Genomic DNA, 24,942 nt, shown 5'->3' on the forward strand with positions numbered 1-24,942 from the left:
AAAACTTTTGTCTTGATCAAATTTTATACCATTTGGGAAAGCTTTTGTCTTGGTCAAATTTTTCATGCCATTTGGGAAGGACAAAGTGTTATGTGTGACAAGTGTTGTCTTGCATGTACAAGGCAATGTTTTATTATATCTATGAGCCATAGATTTTTACACTATTGCACGAATACCCCACTAGTCTCTTGTCTAATTTGTACTACATTCCATGAATGTGAATCATGCATGCATTTAAAATATTCTAATACACTTAAGTATAAGGCAATCAATTAAACACTCCAATTAATCAATAATAAAGCAAAGTAGCACGTTCAAACTTTCTAGTAATAGTGTTTGCAAATAAGTATAAATTTTTTGGGCTCTCACAGTTATGATGGGTGAGCGATTGTACAATGAGATAAAAGGAATTGAATGGCGCGATCTGTGATACTCCATCCCACATTGAAAAATTAAAGTGATATAAACCAATATATAAGTAGAGGCTGAACACTCAAATTTCACTTAGGATATCCCTTTTGGACTAACAAGGACAGAACCCAAATAGTTGGATTTGGCTACTGAGACTCGATCGCATCTTGGGCCTGCGAGCTTGTAACGTGATTGGATCAATATAAAGACGACTGAGCCAACTTGAGATTTTGATATTATCGCCCCAAACACCAATCTATGTTTTGGTTCTGTCTCAAATTTTGGTATTATCACCACAAATAAAAAAGAATAGAACCATTTGCATGTTTTGGTTCTATCTCAATAAGTTGATAGATTCATGTGTTCTATGGAAATTTCTTACTTTCGTCTAGCATTGTCAATTTAATAGCATACTTTGGCCTTTTTTTTATTGTGATTGTATAGAATATGTGATTTAATTTTGTCATTTTGATTTTTTTAAGTAAGCATGAAGCTAAATAGTTGTACATGATTTTGTATAGGAGTAGTATAAAGAAATTGGAAAAAGACAGTTATTTAAAACCTTCATTTTGAGAATTGCTTTGATATTATATAGAGAAAATTTGTTTTAATCATGTAAATAGACCATTCAGTTATAATTGCGAACAAGTTATATTGAGTTGCTACTAATTCTTTTACCATTAAGAAATACGCTTAAGCTAATAGCTTCTAGGTAAAATTTCAATGAATTTGCATATGCAAGACTTTTTTGTTACTTTCTGAAAGGCTTTCACAAAAATTCTTGTGTAATCAAGATTGAAGTTTTTATTTTGTACATATTAGATCATAAATTAGTAACTGCATCTAATTTCTAAAAAAAAAAAAATCAATTGTGTCAAATTTTCTATTTTCAAATGGAATATTTATGAAATCTCTATGAATATAAGCAATCCCTATTTCATGGTATTTACATGAGGTTCTTCTTTAAGTTAAAAAAAGTCTCCGATAGGGCTTAGTTGATCCTTCATTTATTTTTCATCTTTTGTTTTCTTTTCATTTTTTCAAGAGATTTTATCATCAATTCCGATGCTTTCTTTTTCTCTTGATTCTTTTTGCTATTTTTGTTGTTACTCCATTATTCATCTCATTAATTAATTGATTGATTGATATACATGCAGATAATGCTTCACTGGAAGAGTTTTAGATATCAAGACTTGTACAGTAAGATTCGTTGTTCTACCAGATGTTATTAAAATTTAGATACATTGCATTTGGATTGACTACATGAGCGGTGTTATTCATTGCAGTTAGCAGTCTCTTTTGAGACAATGGGAACTTTGCATCCAAGCCAAAAAAAAAAAAAAATACTTTTTTTTGGCAAGTAGCCAAAATAATTGTTACATGAAAAATTCTACAATATATGTAAGGTACTATGAATTTTTCTTTTACTTTCGTTAGATGCATCAAATGTATCAAATCAACATTTTCATCAATTGTATATTGACATAAGAGTTAATTATTTGAGTAACGTTGCGGGTATTTTTAAGTTATTGGATCTTAAGAAAATAAAAAAGGACTATTGTATTTTCTGCTGTATTTTTATTTTTTATTATATATATTTTTAAAACTATTGTTTTTATTTTTTATTCAGTTAGTAGTTATTGGATCTTAAGGAAACAAAAAAGAACTAAAATATGATATTTATGAAGGAGAAATAGTAACATAATAAAAATGGGACAGAGAATGGTACAGAAAATGATATGTTGCACGCCGTGATGGAAGCAGAAAATTGAATTCTTTAAGAACCTCTAATGCTAGATTTTTGTCATGTTCTAACTATTAGGATCTATGTCATACTTGAAATAGAAAAAAATAAGTGATTTGAGAAAAAATATCATATTTTACCATCTCAAATTTTGTTTGTTAACAATTGATATTTTTTTATTATGAGTGTTGGAGTTTCAACTTTGAAGAGATCATTTAGGAGTTGAGCAAATCTTGTCTTAATTATCTTAGGTTTCAACTTTAAAATTGTTTAGTGTGCATTTGTTGTTATGTTGTATTTATGCTTCTTATTCTTTTTTTCTTTTTTTTGGCTAAGATCTCCATCTTATATGTGTCGAGCAAAAAAAACTAATTGCTATAAAAATACCATATTTTGCACTATTTTTTGGGGTTCAATCACACTCAATACCATTATTACAGTAATCTCTTTTACATTTTATATATCATTTATAGCCTACTATAGGGAACCTTTACCTTATTATATGTCCATGAATTATTCTTAAGAATATTTCTTCCAATTATTGGTTTAGTACATATTCATTTCGATTCTTGGTTTAGTACATATACATAATGTATAATTTTTTAAAAATTAAGTGGCACCAATTGACCCCATTTTAAGGCACGTGGCTCAGGCAATTACCATGAGCTAGAACTGTACCAAACAATATCCAAGTAGCAGCATTAGAGGTTTCATGAACACAACCAAAGGAAAAAAAATTGTGGGTAGTTTTTCTTTAATTTTTGAAGTTAGAGTGAATTTTCATTTTCAGAAACGGGCAAAAACGGGCAAAAGTAGCGAAACGGTTGACCTGCCGACCGAAGCAGTCAGTCACCAGTCAATCCATATGACCGGTCAGCTCGCAGCCGTTGGACCAAATTCCCCCCTACTTCTTTTGCTACACTACACCCACTTGCTTCCAACGCACGTGCTTCTCACGTCACTCTTGCTAGCGATACAAATGCCCCACCAGTTTTCCTCTCAGCAAAGATGCTCAGAACTGAATGATTGAATCATGAATTCCATTTCCTCCCATGGCGGCTTTTCCTCCATTATCCGCCTCAACATCGGTAAGTTCTTCCTCATTTTCCATCTAGATATAATATATAAATATATATATTTATTTATTTATGTATCAGCCAAATTACTTGATCAATCTTGGGAGCAAGCGAGCCCTAATTCTGAATTTTGTTTTATTATTTACATATTTAATTGTAGGAGGGAAGAAATTTTGCACTACTGTGGATACATTAACTCACCGCGAGCCGGATTCGATGCTCGCTGCAATGTTCAGCGGTCGGCATACTCTAAGCCATGAATCCGACAAGGTATATTTTATTAGCATTTCTTCATTAGGACCAATTTGAAGCTGTAGATTTTTTTTTGGTGTATTCAATTATCTATTTTCTTCTGCTCTTAGTAATTTAATTGATGTGCTCTTAGTACAGTGATTTGCTTTTCTTGAAGCAAAGGAGGAAAGATATTAGTGGTTTGTTGATAGTCTGGAGTGAGAATTTTTGGGCTTAGGTAGGAAACTCCTCATATTGTGGAAAATGGTATTGTGTATCTTGTTTTTTTTGGGATTTAAGGAGATAGGAATTTTTTTCTTTTTGCTTTATACTAGTTGCAAGCCCTATCTCCCTGCTCTTGGATTCGGTGGGATCCGATGGTCTATGAGATTGCTCTAGGAACTTTATCATTCTTTGCTGTGTTTGAAGCTGTTTTAGATGAATACTTGATTGGATAATATGGGCAGTAAGTAAATTTGTATCTAGCCAATTTTTATGGCTTAGAAGTCACACCACAAATGGAATTTTCTCTAGGGTCGAGATTATTTTTTACCCCAGTTTTCTTTCAAGCCACTTACAGATACAGGTATGGAGCCACCTTGGTGTGAGGGTGGGCAATTGCCCCCCTCAACTTTGCAAAAATCACAAAATATGCTTAAAAACTTTATAAAATTTTAGGTTTCTCTCACAATTGCCCACCCTTAATTTTAAAACATGCCCTTATCTCTTGACATTGCCCCCCTATAATTTGGAAACTAGTCATCTCTTAACAGCCAATTTATTTCTTTTAGGTATCTCTTCTACGGTCCAATTATTTCAAAGCTATTAATTATGCTACATTTAATTACCATTTGAATGAGAAAGATTATAGGAAGTGGAACAAGAGGCTTTTTTTAATTTCATTTTAAGTGTACAATCTTGCCCCCACTGAGCCAAAGTCCTAGCCAAAGTCCTGGCTTCACCATTGGTACTATAAATACAGTTGCACCCGATGTTCCTCATTCTGAAGGCATGACTGTCAATGCTAGTTCCCATGTATTGTAGTTATGAACTCATCTGTTATGTTATGAATTAAGTTGTTGTTTCTTTAGTGTTACGACTTACTAAAGCCCTTGATAGTTCAATTTGGGAACTATCTAATAGAAATTAACAGCAGAGAATTCTTTTTAATCTTTGGGCTGGAGTCAAAAGAGTAGAAGCTTCTTCTTTTGGTAACTTAAGTTTAAACTATTTTCTTTCACTCAATGTGCTGCAGGGATATGTTTTTGTGGATAGGGATGGAAAACATTTTCGGCATATTTTGAATTGGTTGAGGGATGGTGCTGTCCCAATGCTGAAAGATTCTGAATATTTAGAGCTTTTGCGGGAGGCGGAATATTACCAACTACTTGTGAGTCATTCTGTTGGATTAATTTTCTTGTTTGATGGAGAACAACTTGCATACCATTTGTGTCTGCATTGCCTTTTGAATGCAGAAAGATAAAGTTGCGTTCCTTGTTTCATCTGCCATTCTCTAAGTTTCTGGCTGTACTATATGATACTTTTGGAAAATATTTTGGTGCGTTAGGTTTAGAAGTTGTTTTCTATTTGTGTATTTAGAAATCAGTTCCTGTGCTTTGAATTTTTAGGTTTCTAAATCATCTCCTCTCATGCTAGAACAAAATCGCTAGAACAAAATTGATTGCTCTATTCTCTCTAAATGTATGGCAAATTTGTGTCGGAACTTCTCTGTCTGTCTGTCTGACTCTCTTTCATTGGAACTTCGTACTTGAATATCAATTAACATCTGATTCTATGTTTTTCAACTAGTAAACATGCTGTTATGGATAACTTCATCCTCTGAAGAAGATGAAGATGCTCTTATCTCCTCTGTCATATGATTAACTACAGGGACTGATAGATGGAATTAAAACTGCTCTAAGTAAGAAGAAGGAGGAGGAGGAATTGGGTACGGAATTGACTCGCATTGATATAATCAAATGCATACAGTCCGAGAGAGTTAGATTCCGAGGAGTTAATCTTTCTGGTCTTGATCTTTCTAAGCTGGTGAGAATTTGCAACTCTTGTATGCCTGCTCGTTGTAATGTAATGTGTATTTCATCTGTAGTATAATCTTATTGATCGGTAAGATTAATAGGTTTACCATAGAAGTATTTTCTAGATGTAAATGATTGAATTAAAGGGAACATGAAGAAAAATGCCTGGAAAAGTTTGTAATGCATTAAGCATCCAGCATAACTTTTTCAAGGACCTCTGACTATTAGTTGTAATTATGTCCTTCCTTCATTTATTCTAGATGTCTTACCTCTGACTTTTTCAAGCATCCAGAGTATGCTTCGTTATTCATTTCTAGTTTATGATTGTGGTCTCCTGGGTTGGGGATGCTGGGTCTTTGATGTTTTCAGGACCTGTCATATGTGGACTTCGGCTATGCATGTCTTAAAAATGTATTCTTTTCACGTGCAAATCTCCACTGTGCAAAATTCAAGGTAAGCATTCTTTTTCTCTTCTCCCACTCATATTGGTTTTTGCCTTCTAGAATTTACTGTTCATCAAATACATGTTTATGTTTATCCTGTAAATTAAAGTTCTTTATTTATATCACATGTAAAAAATTGGACTCTTAAGATTCTGAATTGCTTTTTTACCTTTATGATTTGGTCTTTAGATCCTTTTGTTGTTTCTTAGTAAAAATGTTGGTCATATGGGTTTTAAGGTTCTGTTTGTCAGAGGCGATTATTTTCTGATTGCTTTATACTCCTTATGTGAATTTTTGTTTCCTATACTACAGGTAATATTTTTCATCTTTATTACAGGATGTGGATGCTGAGGCTTCCATTTTTCACAATGCAACTTTGCGCGAGTAAGGTTTTCATGTTGATTTTCTTTGCATCATTTTTTTTTGTTTTCTTTGGGTATATGACTAAGTAGAATAATTTTCTGAATATTTATTTGAGGTTCTAAGTAAAGTGTCTGCTGTCAGTTTGTGTCTATTCTTTATCCTTTCAAGTACATTTATGTATTTTGACATACCTGAGAAAAATCTTGTTTTGCCTAGGGAAGATGCGAATTTACTGGAGCCAACCTTCGTGGAGCTTTATTAGCAGGTGCCAATCTTCAAAGTGCAAACTTACAAGGTAATTTGTTGCTTCTTGTTTGCAATTACAGGATATAAATACCTTCTTTAACAAATCCTGTCACCATGTTTCTCAATAATTGTTGTAGATTTGGCGTTCCTTCCTTGGAAGGCACCACTGATGACGTAACGTACATGGGATTCCTGGCACTCTTGCAATCATTAGTCGATATAGTCTTTCTGGCAACTGGTAGATAAGTAACATAATATGCCCGTTCTTATAAGTGAAGCCTCTTTTACTTTTAGCGTATACAAGGATATGACTTGTATAATGTAACAAGCAATCTGACATGATGATATGATGTTTTTCTTTTGCTAATAATTTGAACTTAGGGAGGGGACTGCAATATTCTTTCTGATGCAGTCTGGGCCATAACATAGGTCCTCAACAATTATAACTTCACAGGCCACCAGCCAAAGCAGCTGCAATATGCACAGAAGTTATTGGCAAAAAGTATTCTGGTTACTTTAAACAAAAATATTTGCACTAGAAATCTGTGTTGTCTTAGAAATTTTGTGATCAAAGGGGTCTATCCTCCATGTACGATATCTTTTGGATCTTTGAGCAATTGTCTAATATAAGAAGTCTAAGCATAGCAACTGTGTGATCTAAAAAATCTAAAGGTCCTCATTTTATGAACCCTAGAGATCTGCATTTGAGGCAACCTTGCTGTTCATAAATATGGTCATGGTAAAGGTCCTCATCATTTAAAGTTTTGCTAATCTTTTTTATTCCCCCTCTCCTCACTGCGGTTGATCTTTGCTAGTTTCAAAATAATAAGATAGAATAAAGGAATGGTGGCTAGCTGTTTAAGCAAAAGAAAGAAAATAAACAGGAAACGTTAAGAGATATTAGCTGTTTGCTTAACAGAGGAGATGAAGGTAATGTATCAAATACGTTTACAAGAAGCAAAGAAAGAAAGAAAGTAGAGTATGAACGTAAAAGTGAATTTGAGTGCAGCCACATGTATGTTCACTTTGATTGAAAAAGGGAAATGAGATGTTTTGAGGGAGAAAGAAGTTACAAGTAGATGCTATTTTAGCATTTGTGTCTTGTTGACTGACTGGTTACTTGGAAATCAGATCATGACAAGGAAATGATGTCATTTCAGACATTATGAGAAACAGTTCTTATAACAGTTCATTCAGTTAGGATGGTTTTTTCAACTTGCTAGTAGGCTACAGTTTCATTAAACTTTGATTCTCTCTCTTTCTGTTAGTGTTTAATTGAATAAAACAAGCATGGTTAAATTGCATTACACTTGACCTATGGCCTGCTTTATTTCCACATGGAAATAGGTCTTACACTCATAATGCTAGTGGACAAGATAGGAAAGATCTTGCCTATTAGTGCTAGTTGAAGAATGGGAGGATCTTGGGGCTGTTGCAGGGTTGTGAAGAGTACCCCTGAACTGTTGTGGGCGGAAAGAGGGGAAACAGAACAAAGCAACTGCTAAAGAAAAAATTTAATTCATTATTCATTCATCTATTTACCTAGAATGTCACAGGAACACGTATTTTAAGCTATAAACTTTTATAGAAAGAAATAGAACTCCTAGTTTCTGTTCTAAGTAGGAAAGCAAGCTAGTTGTAGAACTTCTCTAACATTTACTACCCCATCTAGTTACCTAGTATAATAAATAACAAAAAAAAAAAGACAAAATGGCATAGTTGCTGGAAATTTCCTGAGAACAAGTACAAGACCAAAATAGAGCAAATTATTCAGATGGCCATTGAACTTTTGGAATCGTCGAGTTTTGGCCACTGAACTATTAAAAGTCTGGTTTTGGCATTGAACTATCTAAAGTTTAGATTTCGGGTCATTTCGTCAGATTTAGTCGTTAACTATGCCCCTTTTGTCTTGTGAATGGTGCGAGCAGTCAGATCTGTCATATTTAATGTTTAAATTTGATGGAATGGCCTGAAATCTAAACTTTAGATAGTTCAGTGGTCAAAACCAGACTTTTAATAGTTCAATGATTCCAAAAGTTTGGTGGCCATCCAGATAATTTGTCACCAAAATGCCCCTTAAGACCTAAAATTGTAGAAAGTTTTAAACCTAAGAAAATAAAACCACATTGAAACTTAAGGACACTTAAAGGATGTATTTTTGCTGCCAATTAGGCTGTTAATCTTTAAGGGATGCTTAGAATATCATGAAAATCTTTTACTTTTAGAATTCCTTGAACCCTTGGTTGATTACATAACTATCTTCTTTCTGTTTGTCTGCCTTTGTAACTGCATCTAAGTAAAGCATCATTTTTATATTGTTTATGATCATTCTTGCAGATGCATGCTTGGTAGATTGTAGCTTTTGTGGGGCAGATCTGCGATCAGCGCACTTACAGGTGAAATATTCTCAAGTTTAACTGGACTGCTCTCATTCATGTTTTCTTGTTTCCTCAGTGCATCTGTCAAACATATTTTCATGAAACAAAATTGCCATTTGCCTCAGTGCATCTGTCAAGCACGTTTTCATGAAATAAAATTCCCATTTGCCGTTCCTCTTCCTTCGGAATTCTTTGCAGCTGTTGTATTACAATAAATTATGTTTAACACACATGCAGTGATGCACAACATACATGAAGATTTGTTGTGCCTCACACATATTGCATTGTTTGATCTTTGAAATTTATGGTAAAGGAATACAATGTTTTCTAAGGGCATTAACCATAACATGGATGAGATAAAATTTAAAGTTTGCAACTGTGTAATGTCATCTTTGAGAAAATAGTTTTTTATGGCATGTAAACATAGTATTGTGATTTAAACAAAATGGATTAGAGTGAGGGTAAGATTACTTACCTGTGTTTCCCCTAAAGGGAAATGGATAGTTTGAGTGAATATGAAATCAAATTCGTCCAGTAAATTGGGATAGATAGCTGGAACTGCTGAAGATTACATCCTGGAGGAAAACTTGTGGAGTTTAATCTGAAAGATTTCATACTTAATGTTACACCCCTCTTTGCTCTCTCTGCTTGCTATGGCTGACTTGAAATCTGAACTCAGGTTTACAACAAATCAGGTATTTAAATGTTAAGTCACAGAATATCTGCACATTCATAGAAAGGTGACAGTCCCACAATATTGATGAACTAATTCAGTTAAAGTTGTCAAGATGTTGTACTAAGTGCTTAGCAAAATTCTGAACAAATACTTCGGACCATTATTGTACATCCACTTTCACAAGAGAAGTTTCATGAAGGTTTTAGCTTCTACTTTGCCTGAGGTTCATTCTAAATAATGCTGCTAAAATTTTGGGACAATGGCTAATTGTAACTTTGAGAACTTTGTAGCATTTTAATCTTTAATGAGTTTTTCATGCAAACTATGATGTAGTGATGGAATTTGTATGTAGAAACTTCTCTTTCCAGCACGATGAAACCAAAGCTTTTGAGAGCAAGTTGGTATTTTGTTGTGATTGTGATATAACTTGAATAAATCTAGAACATTTTATTTAGGACAAATAACTATTGATTTTGTGTTTGGACCGGGTTCTTCTAAGTGTTGTATTTGTAACCAAAGGCTATTTTTGCATAAATAATTTAAAGAAAAGGAAAACCTTAAAGTGCCTTTGGCCCTATTGGACTTAGCTTCTCATTGATGGAAGTCCATTTTCAAGATACTTTTTAAATTGTACCTCGCTAATTAGCATTTAGAAGATATGTAGCATTTGTTGAATATGCATGTCGTAAGTGCTTTTAATCTAAAGTTTCACTTATTAGGCAAATCCTGTTACGGTCAAACAACTTGAGGACAACAAAATGACTTGTTTGACACTATATATTGCCCTTGCTTATCATTTGTCATTATGCTAAAACCTCAATATTTTTTTTATCAAGAACCTGGGTAATTGCTTAAATGGTGGTAGATTGTTCTTCGTTTAAAACATAAAAATTTAGAAGTTTGTCCTTTATTCTTGACAATCTTCTGAAATCAACTGGAATTTGGAGTGTCAGTTTTGTATATCAATCCATACGTTTTGATAGATTGATACATTTAAACAGAAGGGCACATATATTTTAGGATATTTGCATTTGCTTAACTTGTAACAGGAATCTAGGAATTTTTGGATTTTGGAGTATGAATTCATTCGATATTTTGGTAGTTGGAGGATTGATTCTAGGTTTGAGTTAGCTTTATGATGTTGAGAGGAAAGTACTTGCATCTGTTTTGTGGGATTAGAAACAGAGATGAGCTGCATGGGTAGTGGTGCCACTGCCTTCATGTTTCATTTGAGCACTACAAGGTTGTTTCTGTTAATTTTATCACTAAATGTAAATGATGTCAACGTCCAAAAATTAGTAGAGAATGTGAGGTTAATTGGAAGATGGAATAGGTTTTGGTGGCTGTCCATCTTTATTTTGAGTTGCAAAATGTGCTAGGATTTATGGGAGGAGAAATAAGAAGGGGAAGAAAGAAGAATCGGAAAAATAAAAAATAGGAATAAGAACAAAAGAAGAAATCCATTGAACTGATAAAAATACAATGCCTCTGAAAGAAATTGTGCAACTCACATGAGGTACTTTATATTAAACTTAGTGGAGATATGCGGTGGAATAAACATACAAAAGTTAAATGATCAAATTGAGTCTAAGCAACTCACATGAGTGTTTTTTTTTTTTTTTGAACTTAGTGGAGATATATATGGAATGGGTGAAAATATTAAACAAACAAAAAATGATCAAATTGAGTCTAAAAGTAATTGAGAAACTAAAATGAGACATATGAAGAAGTTTAAACTGGCCATCTTGTGCACTTTGCCCTATTAGATATTAAAAGAACATCAATGTTGAATTGGATATTTGACTTTTATTCAAGTGGAGTCTGGGATATGTTTGGACGTCCCCAGGAAGTCGATTCTAGGGAAGGCATCTCTAATTGGTGAATTGACTTCGTAGTGCATGTAAATTAACCACCAAATTCTTAAAAATTTTCCAACTGGTATTCCAGATTGAATGGGATGCTAGGGAGGCAGTTTATCATTTCACATCATGAAACCTTGCATTGAATATTTGTGCCACTTTGGCTAATAAGTTTCAAATTCTTAATTGCCTTTTTTCTTTTAATGCCTAGATTTTTAAGATTTTTTTTAATAAAAACATGTATAAATGGAAATACATTATCTGGAACAAGGGTTATTTATCAAAGATTGGCTTTCTTATTCAAAATTTAAATAGTATTGCTGTTTTGAAATTACTTCCAAGGATACATAAGTCGATTTTGAAAATAGAATTTAAAGTTGACTTTGTCTGTGTTTGTTCCCAATATTTGCTTGTTCTGAATGTTTTCTTGATGAAATCATTGCGACTACTTTCCTGTCCTTCACATTTTGGGCTGGGCAAACTAGTTTTCTTGAAAATGTTTGTGAACACAAGGGCTGTGATCAGAGAGAGACAAATTGGTGTGATCCAGACATACAAGACTAACAAATTGAAGCCTGGGAAGGTATAATATTGATAATGAGAGCTTCAAATCATAATCACCCCTTCATTGGTACTTACCAGTAATATGGCTTAGGTAATATGTAAAAGAGTATTGGGAGTTTTTGGAGAGTGGTTGTTGTTGTTGTCTGATCGGTGGTATTGCCTTTAAAGTGAAAGGAGGCCAGAGGTAATTAATTCTCAATTGAGGAACAAGAAGGGAAATAGAGAAGAAATTGAGGGGGAAATTGCAGTGGGTCTGAGGAAGGAGAAATTTGGAGTATTTTGAGTAAAGGGAAGGAAGAAGATATGTAATCTTAGTACAGTAGTTGATTTCTTGAATATCGACTTTGAAGGAGATTGAGAAAAAGTCAACTTTAAAGTCAATTATTAGGACATCGACTTCTATTCTTTGGGAAGCCAGTTGAGAACATCAATGTATTTCTAGTTTCTTTTTTAATAAAAAGCAATATTCACAGTTACCCTTAAAATGAACATTTTTTGGAGACAAAGACTAAATTGGGGATGTGCAAAATAATTGTAAGTTATGTGTGTGTATATTGTACAAAAGGATCTCATGATGGATAGAAAAGTTGACACTGCTGGTTATAATAGTTGTCCAAGCAAGGAAAAGGGATATAATGGAAAAATTGAACAGCACATTGGTTTCTCTTTTATGTGGACTTGCCCTTTTCTTGATTCCCATCTTTTGCTAAACTTGCTTCTCGACTTTGCTTGCTTTAAATTGTCAGACGGCTGACGGCTGATCTTACAAATGCTAACTTGGAAGGAGCTAATCTGGAAGGAGCCAATCTAAAGGTAAGTGGTGCCTTTTGTTGTTTGTCAATGCTTATAAGAGTACCAGTTTTCTTTCTTTCTTTTTTAATTATTTGGCAATTTTCATATGAATCTACAGATTGTTTATTTGTGTGCTTCCAGGGTTACTGAGTGTCTGAAGTTCGGTTTAGTGATTTCATTATAAGTTGAGAATGGTATTTGTTGTCTTCCATTGCATGATTTTGGTTTTAAATTGAAATTCTACACTTCATTAAGTATACTATGTAAATACTAGTTTGAAGTACGTTGTTTATTGTTAGTAGTTTTGTACTTCAGTCTTTAAATTGGACTTTTCTGTTTGTCTTGGCACATGTTTTTACGTGAGGATTGAATTAATATACTAGTAGTTTGGGTGGGACAAAGTGGACAGCCTGGAGGACAGTTCGTTTCTTTATCATCTTTTACATATGACAAATTGATTAGTAGGTCTCAAATCATTTTCGTAGAGCTTTTGCATGAACTTAACAACTGGGTGCCAGAAAGAATTATTCCATAATGTGCATCTCTTGTTGAGCATTGCAGGAAAATAGGGTCTTAGCTCAGCCCTCATATGCTTTCCCCTTTCCCACTAAGCAATTTTTGATGATTAAAGAAGAGGAATATTCTCATCATGTCATTGGTTGTATAATTTTGAAATTATGTGTTGTGTTGTTCTTCTGTTATTCATTGGACTGCCCTGTGTTATTAGTGGTGGGAGACAGTTATTAAGCATTGTTCCATTTTGAGGAGTGTATTGTCATTGGAACCTGGTGCTCTCCTTGTTTGGGCTTTAGAATACCAGTATCAGTTCTTATTACCCAAATCATATAAAAGATATCACTTGGCAGTGGGTGAGGTCACTTAGCAGCCATCAGACCTTGATAAGTTTTTGCATAAAATAACTTTTATCTCCATTGTAATACAGCTTTTTTTCTGATCATTTTCTATATTGTACATTATTTTACTTTTATAATCTACTGTCTATTGACAAGGAACAGAAAGGAATGAATGAGAAAAAATGGGCTGCTATAATTTCACCGGTAGTATTGCTTTTGCATTTTCTTTCTAGTTGTGCACTTGAAGCATGTTGCTGGTTGCTGAATTATATGCTGGTTTACCCAACTGACCGTCCTGTACTCTTATGAAACTTGTTGCCCAAGTGCTATTTCTATGAGATGCAAGATTATAGTGCCTGCTGCCTCTTAATTTGTGTGGCCTTACAATGCTATCAATTGGACATCCAGATATCTATAAATTGGTGTATTTGATTTTAAACTTCAATAGTGATGTTTGATTGTTGCACATTCAGAGCCACTGGTGATTGTATCCACATTCTTTTTTGTCTCTTTGTTTCTTTTGTCCTTTTAGCTACTTGGGTTACCTCTAACTCAGCCCCTCTATTCTCCTCCATCCAGGGTGCAAAGTTAACTAATGCCAATTTGAAGGGTGCCAATCTCCAGAGAGCTTATCTTCGGCATGTGAATCTTCGTGAGACAGTAAGTAAAAGTTGTCCATGCATTTCCTTCTTTTTAACTCATGTTTATAAAGCAAATGTAGGTACCTACCATAACAAAGCTGTTGCCAGTCTCTTCAATATAGTATTTTTATCCTTCATTCATAGTGTATCTGTATTGGAGTACATGGAGATTATTTGTGTTTGATATGCTAGCTTTAGTTCTCTCTGGTGTGTGGTGTTAGTTTCTTGAGGGGGAGAGAGAGGGGATTTTGGGTCAATTTTTTGTTCTTTTAAAAGCTTTTATTCCTGCATGGGAAAAATATAAAAGCAAAACTACTGAAAAGGCTTAAGATTCAAATCTGAAATTGTGTTGCTATTGCAAAATATTCTTATGTAAAAGGACAAATGAATATTCGTGAAGTAGTACAACATATTTTACAATTCCAACTTGCATTGCTTAGAATAAGAACTATTGGATCTTCCAAAATGATGAGGGAGCAGGGTCTCGATTAGTTCAGGCTATTGTATGACATAATATTTGGACTTTACCATCTTGGTGCTGGTTGCAAACACTCCATTGTCCCTGTTGTTTTACCCTTCCTCTCTGTTCTCCAAAGAGATGGAAAAATGAAAAGAAGATGACAACCAAAATTAAAAAAAAAAAAAAAAAAAAACTCCTCCATCCCAATCTGTATTGTGCTTCTACAGAAGTGTACTTAACATGCATCTATGCTGAACTTATTGAGAAGATTGCACGGTCCCATGGTATGAAATAGAACCTTTTTGGCCAACTTTATGAGGGGTAAATGAGGGAGTCAGATTTAAGTTGTTTGCTATTTTGGGTAGGTACCAGAATTTTGGGACAACTGAGAATAAAAGCATGACAGTTTCAATGGGACAGAGAGTTCAAAAAAGTGGGGGAAGGGAAAACCTATCCTACTCTGGAAAGATGCTTGCTTCTTACTCCAAATGGAACTTGTTCATAATTAAATAGGATGTTGAACGACCCTTTCCAGCTATTTTTCTGGTTTGTCTTCATATGAGGCAACAAAGCTGTTTTGAAGTTGTGCTCAAAGTTTATGTATTTTATTTTTCATTTTTTTAATGGAAGCTAGGCTCAAATAATGTAGACATTGGAAGCCGCCATTTTCTTGTCATTTTAGTGGTTATATTCTGTTTATTTGATATCATGGAAAAAGAACTTGAGATTGTGTAAGCTGGTCATTTAATTTTCTTTTCAGCAGTTTTAAGCTTTGCAATTGTCAAGATGTTGTCTTGCAAGAAAAGAAATTAAATACAATCAAAATAATTTCAGTCATGCATTGATGAAGTTAGTAATGTGTTCTGACAAACAAGTCATTGTTTAGATCATTATTGTCAGATGCTAAGCTATTTTGGTTTCCAAAAAGGAAAAGCCGGAGCTGCATTGTGTCATTCTTTGATTATACATTACTCTCACTCTCTCTCTCTCTCTCTCTCTTACACACACAGATGCCACACATGCACGCACAAATGCACACAGATACCCCGCATGAACACATAATGTAGTCTACATTTTGTTAAGACACATTTTGAGCATCTGGAATTCCTCTCACTCTGAATACCTCCTCTTCCCCTCTCCTCAAGTGCTTGCACCAAATAAAACATCATTTCGGGAAAAGAGCTTTTTCAAATAAAGCGACAAGGCTTGTTGTAACAGGAATTTAGTGCAGTTTGTCACAGGATGAACATCATAGACAAATTTGTTTTGCTTGTTAATATATATATTAACTTCTTGATTCAGCTAGTTCCTATGAACATTTACTAGCTCACTGCTTCATCCACTATGGAATATGTATATCTTATTTGACTGAATTAACTATCTTGATGCTCACAGCAATTGGAAGGTGCAAAGCTTGATGGTGCCAATTTGCTGGGAACAATCAGGTGATGAACAGATGTACAACATGGTGGGCATGTAAGGCATCCGTCCGGCTGTATGTAATATATATATATATATATATATATATATATATATATATATATATCTATTTCTGTGTTATTTTAATTTGCCAATCCAGGATCTGGAAATGGAAGTGGTGACATAAGGATCCTAGCTTATCTATTTGTACAGCAACCATACGATGCCCTTAGTTGTGCTTGATTTATTACTTGATCAAAATATGTGCGAAAACGTTTCCATTTATGAGGAGTCTCAGCAAACTGTTTTAGAGATTGTCAAAGTTTCAGTATCATGCAGAAGGCCGTCTGGTGCTCGGTACTTGTTCCATAACATTTCTTTTTCTTCCTATATGAGAATATGTTCTCGTCTGGTGTAGAAGGAAGGGTAAAAAAATAAGAAGAGGAATCTATGCCTTTTTGGCTTTCGAACAAATGCCGTGTTCCAAAGTTCTTAAGCTGAGAGTGCACTGCGTACTATGTGCACTGAACTCTGGTAATGGCTTAAGGACCATGATATATGGTCTCAGCTATTAGCATCCTATTTGAATTTTGAGGTGGTAATCTCATTGACTTGGAACCCGGAGGTGCATGGATTAGTGGTGATTTCTTGTGACCGGACTTGTTAACATAGAATCAGTAGTAGGTTAAGGATTAGATTTGGCAAGAAATTAGTTGACACAATCATGGTATCGGCTAAACTTAATCTTAGTTGGATGTTGCATAACAAACGCAATAGGTCTTTTGTTTCACTTTCTGTGCTACTCTTTATTCCATTGTTTATTATATTACTATTTTTTCTTTAAAAACATTATGTTTTAGTTCTTTTTTGTTTCCTTATGATCCAATAACTATTAACTGAGAAGAATATGTCAATAAAAGATTTGTAAAGATCGGTTGCATCTTTCAAGGTACAGTAAAACCTTCATAAAATAATACACGATAAATTAATAACCTTTATTAAATAATATTTTTTTCTAGTCCCAATTTAGGCTAACGAGCTAAATTAATAATTTTGATAAAAAATAAAATAATAATTTTTCGGAAAACTTTATATAGTCCTTTGGTCCGGTTCATAAAATAAATAAATAATTTACTAAAATTATATATTATATTTTTCTAAAATATGAGTTGATTGTTGTTTGTTCTTTTCTTAAACTTAAATCTAACGTAAAGCATTATGTGTGTAAGTATAATAGAAAACATTCCACGTGCATATTGACATCTATCTTTTTGATATCTATCATTTAGTATTCCTAAATCTTTTTGACATCTTGATAACAGGAAGTGTTATCAATTACAACATAATTGAAGATATTGATAGAATTAAATTATATTTATAAATGAAGCAGATATGGATTGGCTTATATTCCTTAGATAGAATTTTAAGTACACTCAATAAGTTAATAAATTATTAATTTATCGATTAATTAATATCTCTTTAAATTAATAGAATTTGTATGGTCTCAAGAATATTAATTTATAGAGGTTTTAAGGTAATTTGATGGGGAGATTAGCCATTAGAACGTTTAATTCTTGACGCCCATGGTATAGTCCATAAAGCTCATTTCATACATGTTCCTTTAGAGTTCGTTTGATTTTATTGAAAGCTATTTAGATTTGAAGGAAATTGTGATCTTGTGCAAAAAGGCTGGACAACTAAGTTAGGTATTAATAGCTGGGAAAAATTGAAACTTCACAAAGTGTCCATGAGCTTTTTACAACTACCTATCAGTATACGAAGGTGAAACATTAACTTGTAAATCCACATTTTAATAATTAATAACAGTTTTTTCTTATACATATTTATGTTGTTTTATAGCATTATACCTAAAATGTTGTTGTTCTATGTATCATATTTCATATCTTAAAAGATAATTTCTTGTATGTAAAAGTAAAACATCCGTGACGAGTGTTATGTACTCAACTCGTGGGGGAGAGAGTGGAAGTGAGAGAACTCAGGTTTAAGACTTTGGACTTATTTAAAAAAAAAAAAAGAAAATTCATGGGGTAAGCAATTTATCTCGCCCCTTTCCTTTAAAATAGGAATGGCATTTATCTTTTGAAAATGGCTATTTTGAGAAAATGACTATAAAATAATATCAAGAACAGGTGAAGAATGTGTGCAATCATGTCTATCAAGAATGCTTAATTCATATCAAAATTCAAAAAAAAAAAAAAAAGAATGCTTAATTCATGCAAAAGGTAAGTCAAAAGAAATTACTGTAAATTTTTGTTGAATAAGAAAATATGCTATGATCCTTGCGATGACGTTCAGGCATATATATGTTTCCCAGTCTCTTTTATGCATTACTTGGCAATAGTACATAAACAAATAAATCTCCGTCTCTTTTATGCATTACTTGGCAATAGTACATAAACAAATAAATCTTGCAATAAAAGTAAATAGAAACCTAATTAAAACTCATAAAATGACAAATATAACTTACCTAACTTCCAAAATGTAAAATTTTTCAGACCAAAGAGCTGAGAATTAAGGTAAATTCAAATTTTAAAGGAATTTAGTGAAAAATGAACGAGACGGAGAGAGTATAAAAACTCCTCGTTAAATTTTGTGCTTTCAGGACAAATTATGCTACCCTAAAATTGCCATCATAATCCACCTATATCACACCCTGGTTGAACAATTCTTGTGCATTATTGGTCTATATGTAATGGTAGCTCCAAAAGTTGCACTATTCTTGTATAAGATACAAAGTTTTGATACACATAATACAATCACTTAAACAGCAGTTCGCCTAATTTGATCTCTTGATCAAAAGTTACATCCAATTTGCCAAATTTCTACAAGGAAAGTCTTTGATGGATAATGCTTTGACTTTAATTGACCCCTAGTAAGGAAAAAGTAATATCTTCAAGCCAACCATGATTATCACTCATAAGGTGAATCACATCCATAGGTCCTTTTTTTTTTTGTCCTTACATTTTATCTTTCCCTTCTTTTTGGGCTTTTAGCGTTTAATAAGGTGGGGAAGTGGTTTATTGGTCTCAAATCAAGCCAGTAACCTTACCAATTGGACATTCAAGCACCCTTTAAGATGGTGAAGAGGAGGTGGAATGCAGTTAAGAGTTGTGTGCCACAGGCTGTGTAAATAAATATGGTCGGCATGGGATTGTTGCTTCAAGGATTTACAAGTGTCCGACCTTCCAAATCTGTTCTATTCTTCTAACCCCAGTTCTTACAATATTCTGAATAATTTGTAGTAGTTGACTATGTTTTTACTCATTAGAAACATAAAATTCATCTCCCCCCACCCCCCCCCCCCCCCCCCCCCCCAACAAAAAAGAAAGAAAGAGAGAAAGTCGCAATGTACAGCCTCAAGAGAAAAAGTTAAAATTGATTGCTAGTGATCATGGTTATAAATTTTGGATAAATGCTTCCTATATTGTTAGAGTAAATCACTTTTGACACTAGCCAGTTTAGATTCTTGACGCTTGAATTTTTTACACCAAAAGTGCATCAAACACTAACCCGTGAACTTTTAAAATATTAACCTCAAGCAAGTACTAAAAAAAAAAATTTCGAGCAAGTATTTGCTAGTTAAATAAGTTTACTATGTAATTAAACTATTTTATCCAAACCAATGTTGTGTTGGAGACAAAACAGGAGCCACCATGTTGACCAAACCGTTTTTAATGTATGGTAGCCATTAAATGGGGCAGTCAGCCAATTTGAGAACTGTATAACAAATTTTGCCCAATTTTTTTTCGAAACGGATCTTTTGTCCTATATCCTGTGCCATTTTCTGTCCCATTTTTTATTATATTGCTATTTCTCCTACATAAACACCATATTTTAGTTCTTTTTTATTTCCTTAAGATCCAATAATTATTAATTGAGTAATATATAAAATTTAACAAAGTCAAAAAATCAAAATGCATAAAATATGAGATTTTTTTATGAATTTTCTGCTGTATTTTTTAATTTTCTATTATATATTGCTTTTTTGAAACTGTTATATTTATTTTTTTATTCAATTAATAGTTATTGGATCTTAAGAAAACAAAAAAAAGAATTAAAACATGGTGTTTATGTAGGAGAAATAGCAATATAATAAAAAATGGGACAGAGAATGGCATAGGGTGTGAGACAGAAGATCCGTTGCGATCTTTTTGCCTTATTAATAGAATTAGATTTCAAGCTAATAAAATTTAGACCTACTCAGGTATATCTCGAGTTATTTTACTAAAATGCATCCTTATCTAATTAATTAATTTCCAATTTTGAGCCAGACTGTCACAAAAATAGTAAGACTTTTGCGTCGTCACTCTTATCCGTGACTTGCTGAGAAAGAAGAAAAACATTCAACTTCTCATCTGACTTTGGGCTGGCACATTGACTTAAACTTTAAATGCAAGTACTACAAATCCCTATAGGAAATGCCAGATGACTGACTAGCAATGGATGAATAAAAGCCTTCTTTTCCTAACTTTAGTCCCCTTTTATTTAAACTTTCACATGTTCATCATCAAGTCAGCCTGTTTGGGGCTTTAACAAAAGTCACCCCTCCAAGCAAATTTACACACACAAACACACACAGAGACACCCCACATGCATAAAAGAGAGAGATAGAGGAAGAGAGAAAGAAAGAAAGAAAGAAAGAGAGATAAGAGGGATATGGGAAGACCTCCTTGCTGTGACAAAGTTGGCATCAAGAAAGGTCCATGGACCCCTGAAGAAGACATCATCTTGGTATCTTACATCCAAGAACATGGTCCTGGAAATTGGAGATCAGTACCGACTAACACTGGTAACAGTTAACCACAATCAATCAGTCTAGTTCTTCTTCATGTTTTAGCTCAAATTTTCCACTAAATTTATATGGTTGCTTTATTTGCTATAAGGGCTGCTGAGATGCAGCAAAAGTTGCAGGCTTAGATGGACCAATTACTTGAGGCCTGGGATCAAAAGGGGCAACTTCACTCCCCATGAAGAAGGAATGATAATCCATCTTCAAGCTTTACTGGGAAACAAGTACTTTTTTGACTCATCCTTCTGTAATTTTAATTAAAACAAGTTTTATAGTAGTACCTTTGTTTCTAGGACGTACTCTCTTGAGCCTAGCATGATTTAGGACCTCTCTATCGGCATAATTATCCGTTTAACTTACAAGTCTAAACTAAAGATCGTATTATTTCTATGCATAATACTCTCTTCCTCTATCTTATATTCGTTTTCCACCATTACCAAGTTGTCTTTATAGGAAGAAAAGGCATCAGATATTACATGACTGTATACTTTTCATTGTACAGATGGGCAGCCATCGCCTCCTATCTTCCACAGCGAACAGATAATGATATAAAGAATTATTGGAATACTCATCTGAAGAAGAAGATCAAAAGATTTCAAGCAGGTTCTGATCCCCAAATCTTATCGGATTCAAGCACAGCGACAATCAATCAGTTGGTTTCAAAGGCGTTTTGTGACGATGGAAAGCATAATAATACTTCTGCAGCTCTAAAGCTAAACCAGAACACTACAGTATATGCCTCAAGTGCAGAAAACATTTCCAGGCTTTTAGAAGGATGGATGAAATCTTCTCCAAGGTCAAATAACATTACTAATTCGCCAACAGGAGGTGACAAAACCCGTGCAACAGGAGATTCAGTGGCTTCTATCTCTGTTAAATGCTGTAGGCCTGTAACTCAGGATGATCAAGAGGCAGGTAATAGTTGTATGGTGCCAAAAGATGAAATTGAGTCCATTTTGTCATTTGACAACCTGAGTGGGTTGGCTTGGGAAAAATCATCTTCCGATGATTCTACTCAAAAGGGTTCTGAGACCAGCGGAAATGAGGAGAAGATCATCATGTCAAGTGATCATCATCATGTTCATGAACAAAAGCCAAAGCTGGAAAATAATCCTCCTTTGTCATTTCTTGAAAATTGGCTCTTGGATGAAGCTGCTGCTCAAGTTGAAGGAGTGATGGAAATCCCATTAATATTCTGAAGATTAGTCTACCTTTTTCTTATATATTGACCATGTCTGATCAAATTTTCCAGGAAAAAAATTTTCCAATGGAAAAATCAAGTGTATTTGAATGTTTTTAATTAGGATTTCGGAAAAGTCGAATCTCAGTTGTTGGAAGGAAATAGTTTTGTTTGTCGTCCATTTCCTTACTTTCCGGTTGCTACAATTTATTATTTTTTTTTTCAGAAGAGAGTACAGATGTAGTAGAAAATGTATATTACATTTATAAGAGTAACTCCTGTTTAGTTATCTTTAAAATAAAGAAACTTTAAAATGAATTGTAAGCGTTTTCATATCTCTCTACTAAATAATTACGTTTGCTCACATTAGTTGTGAAGTAATGATATCCACATACCCTTTGAACTTCTTACACAATTATATGGATTAAATTTATTATACACTGACAATGTATGCACTATCACAGTTAAATGCATGATAACTAAGTTGAATTTAAATTTATAATCCAAATTTTGTATATCCAATCATGATAGTATATATATTATCAGCGTATATAAAATTTACTTCAGTTCGATTATGTACTTTGCCTATTATATATCCTTGTCATTCGACCTGAAAAAACATTCAAAGAGCATGCAAGAAGTTAAAGAGGAACTCTAAGTATGATTCTGTTGTACATCTATAATACTTTTTTATGTGTATAGGTCACAAATAATTTTTCCTCAGCGTAGAACTTTTCTCTTCTTCGAATGATGTTAACGTGATTAATCCTACTATAATAATATTTTATTTAAGCAAAAAACTGATTGTAGTTTGTAGTTTCAAAATTACCATTCAAAATACTATACACTGGTGATAATCTATGGTAAAACAAAGACAACCATTGTTGAAAATTCTCCAACTAGGCCACTTGATCTATAATCGGTTTTCATTGAAAGGGATATCTAGTGTTAGTTTTTAAATTGGAAAAATGAAATTAAAATAAATTAATTTTTTTAAACAGGAAATGAGTCGGAATTAAAAAGATTTGTGTTCAGGATTTCTAATTTCTAAGATTTCAACTTTAACCTCACATGCAATGGGGTTCAATAAATGTAAATGTATGCATTTAAACAGTAAATTAAACATAATTTATGTGTACTAACTTGTATTCTTAGGCACCTAATCAGAAAATTCATTTGTAAACTTGCAATTTTCTTAATTACATGGAGTGTCATGTGCTGAATGTTGACTACTTGACTGCATTCCAGACCACATCGATTATGAGTTTCCAACAGTGTAGCCGACTAATTATGGCCGTCAAGTAAGAAACGGTGACAACTAATAGAGGAACATTAAATAACAGAAAAAGATCCCATTTAATTATGAACCTATAATAGGACTATATATCTAATGCTGAAAGAGCTAACACCAGCCCCACCAATAAAAATCAAGTTTAATTACCTCCTCACATGACCAGTCCAACTGCGTGCTGTGGAGGTAACATCTAAACGGACTAGGGACAGCTACTGATGGAATTCTTGCACAGTTGTCTGGTTAGTGTACGTTTTACGTAATATAATAATGTACGTCTATATGACTTTATGTTACTTATAAATTTTAGGAAAAATTGTTCAAAACGTTCCTCATATTTTATAAAATGATTTTTTCGTTCTTCACTTTTAAAAGTGTAATTTTATGTCCCTTACATATTCACATCGGTCAAATTTAGTCCCTAACTAGGTTTCCGATCATTTTTTGGTCGGAATCCATCATGTCCAAGGCACGTGATCATTTTTTAAGGGTAAATTTGTCAAATTATATTTTACCCTCTCAAAATGAATTTCTCCATCCCTCACATTTCAAAACATGAATTTTTCATTTCTCACTAATTATGTGTGTAACGGAAACCTTCAAAAATATAATTTGACAAATTTACCCTTAAAAAATGATTACGTGCCTTGCACATGATGGATTCCAGCCAAAAAATGATCGGAAACCTAGTTAGAGACTAAATTTGACCGATGTGAATATGTAAGGGGCAAAATTATACTTTTAAAAGTGAGGGACGAAAAAAGTTATTTTACAAAATATGAGGGACGTTTTGGACGATTTTTCCTAAATTTTATTTGTGTACACTTAATCAATACATAAATATAATTATATTTGTAAATATATATCAAATTCTGGACGAAATACACCGATCTATCAACGGACCATGCCAACCTCAACATCATAGATGAAAAAGAAATGATAGTATCATTTGTTATCATGAAAATCTCTGGACCAGAATAGAAATTAATTACATGCATCTCCATCACTTTAGTCTTTATATATATGCCCTGAAAATAGAAAAAAAATTTCAGTACAGCCATTGGGTTGGCAAGAATAGTAGTAGGTAGGTCACATAGGGAGCTTTGATTTGATTTCTTTAGGGATGTTTCATACTATAATTTTTTTTTTATGTAATATTAAACTTAAACCACAAACGTGGGTTAGCTACAAGCATATCACATTCTAACAACATTAATAGGAAAAGAGGGTTTGGCATTTTAAATCAAAATACATATTATATTTCTTATATAAATGTAACAACATGATTTATGCTGAAGTTGATTTTTCCAATCCCTCACGACGAGGCTTTGGCTCCACCTCTGACTGACTATCTAAATTGTTGTATTAGTCTACATTAATATGGGTGACGGAGACAAATCCTTAGATTTTTCATATGCTGTCAATTGACATTTTCTTTGGGTTAATTCCAGAAAACCCCTCTAAGATT

General features: G+C 33.4%; 2 protein-coding genes across 3 annotated transcripts; both read left to right on the forward strand.

Annotated features, from left to right (window-relative positions):
• Positions 1 to 3,087: 3,087 nt before the first annotated feature.
• On the forward strand, positions 3,088 to 16,515 carry LOC113693620 (FH protein interacting protein FIP2-like). 2 transcript variants are annotated; one of them, XM_072053884.1, is made up of 11 exons: positions 3,088 to 3,243; positions 3,392 to 3,501; positions 4,718 to 4,852; positions 5,353 to 5,508; positions 5,868 to 5,951; positions 6,279 to 6,325; positions 6,526 to 6,599; positions 8,888 to 8,945; positions 12,780 to 12,840; positions 14,253 to 14,333; positions 16,170 to 16,515. In XM_072053884.1, the coding sequence occupies exons 1-11, from the start codon at positions 3,189 to 3,191 to the stop codon at positions 16,221 to 16,223; spliced, it is 915 nt and encodes a 304-aa protein (XP_071909985.1). In that variant the 5' UTR covers positions 3,088 to 3,188; the 3' UTR covers positions 16,224 to 16,515. The 2 variants fall into 2 exon arrangements, 1 of the variants encoding a protein (XP_071909985.1); XR_011816206.1 differs by lacking the exon at positions 16,170 to 16,515 and having other exon boundaries at positions 8,888 to 8,946; positions 12,774 to 12,840.
• Positions 16,516 to 20,728: 4,213 nt separating this feature from the next.
• LOC113692069 (transcription factor MYB60-like) lies at positions 20,729 to 22,345 on the forward strand. The gene is made up of 3 exons (XM_027210409.2): positions 20,729 to 21,003; positions 21,098 to 21,227; positions 21,506 to 22,345. The coding sequence occupies exons 1-3, from the start codon at positions 20,871 to 20,873 to the stop codon at positions 22,200 to 22,202; spliced, it is 960 nt and encodes a 319-aa protein (XP_027066210.1). The 5' UTR covers positions 20,729 to 20,870; the 3' UTR covers positions 22,203 to 22,345.
• Positions 22,346 to 24,942: the final 2,597 nt, after the last annotated feature.

The sequence above is a fragment of the Coffea arabica genome, chromosome 6c (genome assembly GCF_036785885.1).
Source record: "Coffea arabica cultivar ET-39 chromosome 6c, Coffea Arabica ET-39 HiFi, whole genome shotgun sequence".
Lineage (NCBI taxonomy): Eukaryota > Viridiplantae > Streptophyta > Magnoliopsida > Gentianales > Rubiaceae > Coffea > Coffea arabica.